Below are 8,949 nucleotides of genomic sequence, written 5' to 3' on the forward strand. Positions count from 1 at the left end.
ACCTGTGCTCTAAAGCCCGAGAGCCACAACTACTGAAGCCCGCGTGCCTAGAGCCCGTGCTCTGCAACAAGAGAAGCCGCCGCAATAAGAAGCCTGCGTGCAGCAACAAAGACCCAACGCAGCCAAAAAAAAAAAATTCGTTGCAAGCATGTTTTTAAACTGCTGCAATGTATTCCATCAAATATATATATGTAATATATGGTATATATATATAAAATATTCCTAATATAATCATAAATTCCTGGGAGAGAGTTGTGTGTATTGCATGTATATATATGAAATATTCCTAGTATATAATAACATATATTCCTAGAAGAGAGTATGTGTGTGTGTATACATACATACACACACACACACACACACACACACACACACACAAACACGTACAAGCTACTGGGTCATGAACGTTCTCTAAGCTCTGCCTTCATTCTGCATTTCCTTCCAGAAAGGTTGCATCTCACTGGCAAGGTTATTAGAGCTCCTTGTATCACAGTCCAACCCCAGGTCATTTATTATTATTTTTATTCGTTGTTAAAGTGGTGGAGCTTAAAACAGGACTAAGGAATCCGCGGTTTTGCACCTGGCTAGGCGCTCAGCAGGAATGGGTTCCCCCGCACTCCTCTCCCTTCCAGAGAGCCCCACGCCTCGGCCGCGCAGTGCGGCCGCGCGTGCGCCCGGGCCCCCAGCGCCCTCGCCTCCCGGTTGCCGTGGGAACCTCAGAGCACCACAGCGCCCGAAGACGCAGCAGTGAGCCAGTACCAAGGCCAGAGCATGGAGCTGCCAGATCCGGTCCGCCAGAGGCTGGGAAACTTCAGCCGGACCGTGTTCAGTGACTCCAGCCGGACCGGGCCGGAGTATAACGAGGGTCCCGGTGAGTGGCGAAGGCCCAGCGCAGGACGTGTGGCCCTCGGAAGACCTGGCGCGGGTTTTGGAGCGGCCAGATTTTGCCCAGATCTAAGATGGCGGTTTCGCCTTCAGGTGGTTCTCCGCAGTGCGGAAAGCTCCTTGGAGGAGGGGCCAGGCCGAGGGATGGGGCTGAGATGGGGACCAGATACCCCGGCCCCGTAACCCAGCGGGTTCCGGGTTGATAGTGCTGCGACCTGGCCGGCTAATGGCAAGCTGGGCGGCTGAGGTGGCGCCGGCCTTCCTCAAAAAAGAATATAAAAGCCGCCTTCGCAGCCCGAGTCCGGTCCCTTGCCCTCCGAGAACGCTGAGAAGGCCGACTTTGCTTTTCTTCTACGGCATTCGCCCTGGCTTTTCTGGCCAGGGTGGAGTGGAAACAGCCCAGGCAATCCCTTCTTTCCACTTACTATCCCCTACCCCAGTAAAATATCTTTTCCTTTTCTCCTTTCCTAGCAGAACAAGTACTTTCCACCACAAGTCCATTTTCTGGCAGAAGACATGGAAAGAAATTTTATTTTAAACGCTATCCAATACAGTGTGGCACCTGCCACTCTAGCAACGCCTTCAACAAAACTCGCACTCTCCCTGCCTTCTCCTTCCCATCCCCTATTTATACTTCTTGTCCTAAATCAAGTAACAAAATACCACGATGCTACATCCAACATGACAAGTGACAACGCAGTTTTCTGCAAAACAGTTTCCCTCTCTTAAATCATGATAGACAACATACTGTCAACCAAACCCACGCAGCTTTTATCACTGAACTGTGCTGGGAAATAGAAATCTTTTCCTCTTGCTTGGTTTCGGGATTTTTTAAAGGGGGCAAAGAAAAGTCATTTCCCATCGTTTCAATTTTTCACCCTGATTACTTGCCTGTCCTCTCAATTTAGGCCTGGTCTTGATTTAGGATGTACAGAGAAAAACATAATGTGAAAAATTGGGTTATTATGTTTTTGATTCTAAAGCCAAGGCACTAAAATCTGATGATATAAAGTATCAGGGGTTTTCTGTAAAGGGCCAGATAGTTAATATTTTAGACCTTGCAGGCCGTAGGTCTCTGTGGCAGTCATAGGTAATGGTAATTGAATAGACATGGCAGTGTTCCAATAAAACTTTATTTGTGGACACTAAAGTTTGAATTTCATGATTTTCAGTGTCACAAAATATTATTATTCTTTGATATTTTTTCCTCAACCATTTAAAAATGTGAAAAAACATTTTTAGCTCACTTGCTGTACAAAAACAGGCAGCTGGCTGGTAGTTTGCCCACCCCTGACTTATATTACATAATGTTTTAATTTAAATTCCATTTACAGAAGTCAACTTGTACTTTTGCAGAATTTAGTAAATTCATGTCTTGTGCTTTCAAGGTTAATTTACATATTAACTTGATTTTCAACTGCATGATGGTAAGTTTGATTTGCTGAAATATAGACATAACTCTTAAGATGCTCATGTACAAAATTCTTAACATAAAAACTTCTTCGCAAAATTTGACTACAGTGTTTGCTCTAAAGGTATTAAAATTTTCAGCTTAACTAATTTATCACTATTTTTCCACATTTTCTTCCTTGTGGATCTGAATTAGGTTTGATTATTTGTACCGTAATTGCAAGCGTGTATTATGACCACAGCTGACCAAGAGTTGTACTATTGTTATGAGAAAATTCTAGGCAAGTGAGTTACCTTCAGATTTAACAGACTGTAAGAATGCATTCCTTTATTAGTGGTAATTTAATAAATGGGTGCAAGCAAAAGTAGACATAATAATCAGGGATATTCTTGGAGCTAAAGGAAAAACCTGGCTGTGAGAGACCATGACTATCTTATATTTTAAAACTGTTAAATGATAGATATAAAATACTCAGATGTGGAGAAAAAGACATAAAAATCTGTTTTTAAGAAATTTATTTTAGGGGCTTCCCTGGTGGCGCAGTGATTAAGAATCTGCCTGCCAATGCAGGGGACACAGGTTCGAGCCCTGGTCCAGGAAGATCCCACATGCCACGGAGCAGCTAAGCCTGTGTGCCACAACTACTGAGCCTGCGCTCTAGAGCCCACGAGCCACAACTACTGAGCCTGTGTGCCACAGCTACTGAAGCCCACGCGCCTAGAGCGAGAGCTCTGCAACAAGAGAAGCCACCACAATCAGAAGTCTACACACCGCAACCGAGAGTAGCCCCCGCTAGCCACAACTAGAGAAAGCCTGCGCACAGCAACGAAGACCCAACACAGCCAAAACTACATAAATAAATTAATTTTAAAAAATATTTATTTTAGAGCCTTTGTAAATTCTTTCATTTAGAGCAGTGGATTTCAAAATATATATCTGCTCTTAAATTGCTGGAATTTAGTCAAATTTAGGATGCATTTGTAGGGCCCAATTTAAAAAATCAAATTCTTAATTTAGGACCCTTCTCCCTCATATGAAAGCAAAAGGTACTATGTAATCAGCCTTAGATAAATGAAACTCATGTATCATGAATGGCTACACTGGTAATGCCCTTATAATAGTATGTTTTCATTCATTCATTAATGAATTCATTAATTCATTCTTTCTGCTTATGCATATTTGGTATTTTCCATGTGTAAAGCAAGATGCTAGGTTCTATGAGGGCCTCAAATTTGGGTAGAATGTGGTCTGTGCTTACAATGAGCCTGTGTATAAGTAAAAGAGAAGGAAAAAGGACTCATATTTATTGAGTGCCTGCTAAGTGCCAGGCATAGTGTTAGGGTGAAGTAATTTATATTACCTTTAATCTTCACAAGCAACCTGTGAGGTAATTTTAATGTTACTGTTTTACAGGTGAATAAATTAAGGCTCAAAGAGGTTAAATAATTTATTCCAAGTCTGGCATCTAGAGTTCTGAGGGAGTTTGGGGAGCTCCGGGTTTACTTGGACTCCAGAGCTCATTGTCTCTTCAGTAACCAGATTGTGTCTCAAGTGAGGGGAGTGTGGCTCTTTGCTAGCACTTCTTACACACAGACTAGAGTGATAAGTACCTAGAGGGGAAAGAGATTTCTGCTGGAGTGGGGGAATGGGATCAAGAAAGGTTTTATGGAAAAAGTGGCATTGAATTGGATATGAATGAACAGGTAGGATTAGGATATGGCTGAAAAGGGGTGTCTGTTCAATTATAATTTGGGGAGATTAGATTTTGCATGAGATTAGTTTATATGTGAGAGATTAGTTGTTATGTATTTTATGTGTTCATTTCATAGCCTCTTTACACAGAACTCTACAAAGGAGGTAATGATTATTATTATCTGTTCAATAGGATTCATATTGATATTCCACATTTAATTTATACCAGTAGTATGCAAAAAAAGTCAGCAGACTGTAATGGGAAAATGATAAAGTAATTGAAAAATATGAAACGTACCCCCAAGTAGCCAACATAGGAACTAAATAGTATTATGATGACTATTTCCTTTCACTGTCAATGATTATAAATAGGCTTAAAATTTGGAGTTTCGTTAAGCTGCTGCTATGGTTATTAATTCTAAGGAACTAAAGGACGTATAAGGCAGAGACCAGGGTTAAGAGTGTGTTCCTTTTCTCTCTCTTTCTTCCGTAGATAATGAAATGGTTTCCAGTTTGGCATTGCAGATGTCACTTTATTTTAACACTTATTTTTTCCCACTTTGGTGGGTGAGCAGCATTATGATGCTTCAGATGAAGGTAAATCTACACTCTCCTACTTCTGCTGAGGTCTCTTCTGCCGTCCCTAGCACTGTTACATTGTCAATAAAATTAAAGTTCTTCTTATTTTTTTTTAATCTCAGGTCAGTCTTACTATATGTGAGATTTTATGAACATGTTTATTTTTGTTTTTTTAGTATTCAGTCTTGCCTGATTACTACAAATTCATTGTGGTCACCATTATCATCCTAATAACCTTAATTGAAGCTATCAGGTTGTATCTGGGCTACATGGGGAACCTGCAGGAGAAGGTAGGCTCTTCTTTCCTTTCTCTCAGTGCTACACATAAATGCAGTAAGATTTTCCTAACAAGGAAAAGGCAGTGAGATGTGATGGAAGGAGCAAAGGCCTGTAGTTAAGGCCTAGCTCCAACTTCACCACATCTGTCACTGTGGTCTGTTTGCTTAATCTCTTGAGCCTTGGTTTCTTCACATATAAAATTGGGGAAATATTTACTTCACAGGTTTGTTAGGATTAAGTAATTTATATAAAGTACCTGAACATAGTAAACACTTAAGAAGTGATAGTTTTCCCTCTTCTCACCAGTCTTGAAAATATTTGGTCAATTAAACGTGATTATTTAGATCCTGAATAAGAGAATGGGGGGAAATGATAAACTCATTTCCTCTGCAAGGCTCATGTTTTCTGAATCATCATGCTGCCTAAGCATTTACAGTTACCAGAATTTAGGGATAATCCCTAAAGATTTCTGTGTTCTTTCAGGCCCTTCATAAGGGCCTGTCCCAGCCTGTCCCACTGTATACTGTCCCAAGTATTTCTTGCTTTTTCCTAATCCAAGCATCCATTCCAGGTGATGTGTTGTTTCTCAGTCATACTCATTCCACATTTTAGCTTACTTAAGTTCTTGCCTCTTCCTCCTTCTACCCAACTTTAAAAGCCTACCTCCTTGAATTCTGTCTTTTACCTACCCTACTTACCCTCTTGTCCTATTTCTTGTAGCATTTAGTCTATAATGCTAAGTGGTGCATTTCATTATTCACTGTAGTATTCTAGGACTGTCCCATAAGTAAGTTTTCTCTTCCAGTCTAGACTGTAAGTTTTCTGAGGACAAGGACCATGTTGTACTCCTTTTGATTTACAGAGCTCAAAATGTACGTTCACAGTAGTGCCATCAAGTAGTATCACTTGCTTATTGATACAAACAGAAGACTGTACTTCACTGATCTGATACTCATCATGTGTGTCATTGCAGGTTCCTGAGCTGGCTGGCTTTTGGCTTTTGAGCCTTCTATTGCAGTTGCCTTTAATTCTATTCTTGCTCTTCAATGAAGGCCTAACGAATCTGCCCTTGGAAAAAGCAGTACATATCATCTTCACTATATTCCTTACTTTCCAAGTTGTTTCAGCATTTCTTACCCTAAGGAAAATGGTAAATCAGTTGGCAACTCGTTTCCACCTCCAAGACTTTGACCGGCTCTCTGTGAGCAGAGGAGACATGAGAAGAGTGAGATCCTGTATAGAAGAGATTTGACCCAGTGCTGTTGAGTGAAAATCTGAAAGATCATTCTAGAAAACTGCAGGAATTAGGAAAACACCAGAGGGCTAGCACGAGAAAAAGGATAAAGCAAGTGTTTTGAACTGTATGCTCTCTGGCTCTGAAATTCCAAGGTTGGGGGCAATGATAAGACTATTTGCACATCACATGAAAGCAGTAAATCAACCCTAAAGCCTACGTGTTGTCTACCTGATGTCAAATATCTGAAATTTTTTGTTGTTGTTGACTTTTTCAGGTGTGTAAAAACCTGTATTGGTGGCATTACATCTTTACTGTAATATTTCTAATTAGTACCTATAACTAGAAATATGTATATTTCTTTTAATCTTGTTGGCTATCTATGTGTTGGCAGTATGTCTGAAACACGTGGAAATGCTTGTCAGTATTCCGATGTATTAGACTACATTTGTAAACTAAGACACCAAATTTTCATGTCTGCTAGGGTCTTAGCTGTTATATTGAGGTTAAGAAGAAAACAGGTGGATTATCATACTATTTAAAAAATGTTTTTATTCTAAAATTGTTACTTTCATAAAACCGTGTTCAGGGACTTCCCTGGCAGTTTGGTGGTTAAGACTTCGCCTTCCAGTGCAGGGGATGCAGGTTTGATCCCTGGTGGGGGAGCTAAGATCCCACATGCCTCACGGCCAAAAAACCAAAACATGAAACAGAAGCAATATTGTAACGAATTCAATAAAGACTTTAAAAATGGTCCACATAAAAAAAATCTTTCAAAAAAATAAATAAGTAGATAAATAAAACCGTGTTTGGTATTTATGGCGGTGGTGTGTAAAATGTCTTTACAATAAGGTATAAAATATTTATGTTAAAGTATCTGTAGGAATCATTCCTGTCTTGTACAGTTCTTTTGGGCTGTGGGTTTGTTATTTTTATTACAGAGTTTGCTTGGGTGTATCTGAACATTATTTTTAAGTGACTATTGGATTGTCTTAAGGGATATAATGTTTTCTGTCCTATAGGGAAATGTGCCTTTATAAGTAATGTATTTTACTAAGATAGTTGTAGCTACCTTAAAAATCATTCTTTCTAATCTTCCTGTTCTGTAATTCATGCTTATTTTAGGACTTCCATGCTGTGCCTTATACATTCTTATATTGCTTAATTTTTGAAAATTTTTTTATTTCCCACTCTTAATCACACCTGACCAGTCTATTTATGCTCTTTCTATTATTATATATAAAGTTCAGTCAAATTTTTCTACCCCCATGCACTGGCTGATTAGCCTTTCCCCTATACCAAAGCTGTCACTAGGTATATTCCAATAATTTGAAATTCAAAATAGAATTCTGTTTGGATAGTTTACTAAAACATATTTGTTGCATTTGTTTCCAGATAGGAATAGATAGGTGAGTTTATAAGAAAATATAAAATAAGAACACTAAATCTACATAGCAGATAAATTAAGGGGATGATGAAGAAAGAATTTTCTATTTAATAGTTGTTTCCAGAGTTTTATTTTAAATATCAGAGCCTCTGAAACATTTAAACTTTAAGGTTAAAAGAGTAATCATTAAAATGTTGAGTGATAATCAAAAAATTTAACAACTATAAAAATTGGGGGGAAATGTATTCAATTTATTAAAATTTTTTAAAAATTTTGCTCTAATAGCCATATTGCTTAAAATACAGATATAATAAGGACGGGAAAAAAGAAACTAAGAAAATCCATTGAGGACATGACCAAGTTATTTGTTTTTTGTCTAAACAATAAAACCATGATTTTGTGTTAGGCTGAACCAATATTTTCTTCTGGAGTATAGCTGGTTCCCTATGTAAGCATACGAAAATCAAGATAGATATTTCCATGTCAGCACATTTGGAGTTTAGGCAGTCCTTATTTTTATTTTATTTGAATAAGTTTGCCCATCCTTAATTCCAGTTACCTCTTCCTCTTCAGGGTTCACAGCACTGTTCTGAAGTTTTCTAGTTAGGACATTGAGCTTCACAAACACTTTGTCTTTCACATATTTTTTTTTCCAGGGTTTTTTCCTAATTATAGACAAGGTGGATGTGAATTTCTGTAAATCGGAATGATTTTTAAAAATTGGATTTTAATCAACATATGTTTGAATGCCTAGTATGTACAAGGAAGAGTGGAGAGTTCATAGACACATAAATGTGCTCCCTGTTCTCAGGGGTACAACGTTGGAAGTAAAGTCTAACTTCATCAGGGAGGTGCAGTGAATGAGTTTCTACCTAATAAGTACCTGACAGCTAACAGTCCTTGGCTTCCAGTGCATCTCCTCTCTTTTTTCCTAGCATTTGGTGTCCAGGATTAGCATACTAGCCCTTCATCAACACCATTTAGCAATCACTGTTCCTCTCATTGTCAGAGCACAGGGAAGGGACATGGGGCGGGAGGGGCAGGGAGTGCTGTTAAACACACTTGCTCATACACACTCGCTTGCGCTTGCCCGTCCGTGCACACAATAACAAGACGTTTACTGTCTGGTGGGAAAAGCAGATGGGCAAATCAGGGATAGCACTGTAGGATTACAGAGAATACATAAAAGATGAGGAATCTGGGAAGGCTTCCCAAAGAAAGTAACACTTTGGGATTTGAAGACTGAGCTGGTATTAAGTGTTAGTTTCAGTATTAAAAGACAGAAGCAATAGTGACTCTGAGTACTGTTTCAGGTATTACATGTAGTTTGATAAAACTGGTGGGAAGGGTGCATGAGAAGAAAGGACACAGAATCAGATAAAGAAGCTTGGGAGGAGCTAGTAAGCTAAAGACTCTAATATTCTGAATCCCTGAATAGTTTAAACAGTGAAATATCACATACATTTAGGTTTCAGAAAGATT

General features: G+C 39.1%; 1 protein-coding gene across 1 annotated transcript; it reads left to right on the forward strand.

The window, feature by feature from the left end:
- Positions 1–771: 771 nt before the first annotated feature.
- TMEM17 (transmembrane protein 17) lies at positions 772–6,098 on the forward strand. Its single transcript, XM_065891657.1, has 4 exons — positions 772–871; positions 4,482–4,585; positions 4,744–4,857; positions 5,820–6,098. The coding sequence occupies exons 1-4, from the start codon at positions 772–774 to the stop codon at positions 6,096–6,098; spliced, it is 597 nt and encodes a 198-aa protein (XP_065747729.1).
- The last annotated feature ends 2,851 nt before the right edge of the window (positions 6,099–8,949 follow it).

The sequence above is a fragment of the Phocoena phocoena genome, chromosome 14 (genome assembly GCF_963924675.1).
Source record: "Phocoena phocoena chromosome 14, mPhoPho1.1, whole genome shotgun sequence".
In the NCBI taxonomy this organism is placed as follows: Eukaryota; Metazoa; Chordata; class Mammalia; order Artiodactyla; family Phocoenidae; genus Phocoena; species Phocoena phocoena.

Coding starts and splice junctions, on each gene's coding strand:
- TMEM17 (XM_065891657.1), top strand. CDS start 772: ATGGAGCTGCCAGATCCGGTCCGCCAGAGGCTGGGAAACTTCAGCCGG. Junction 872..4,481: donor GGAGTATAACGAGGGTCCCG/GTGAGTGGCGAA, acceptor TTTCTTCCGTAG/ATAATGAAATGGTTTCCAGT. Junction 4,858..5,819: donor TGGGGAACCTGCAGGAGAAG/GTAGGCTCTTCT, acceptor GTGTCATTGCAG/GTTCCTGAGCTGGCTGGCTT.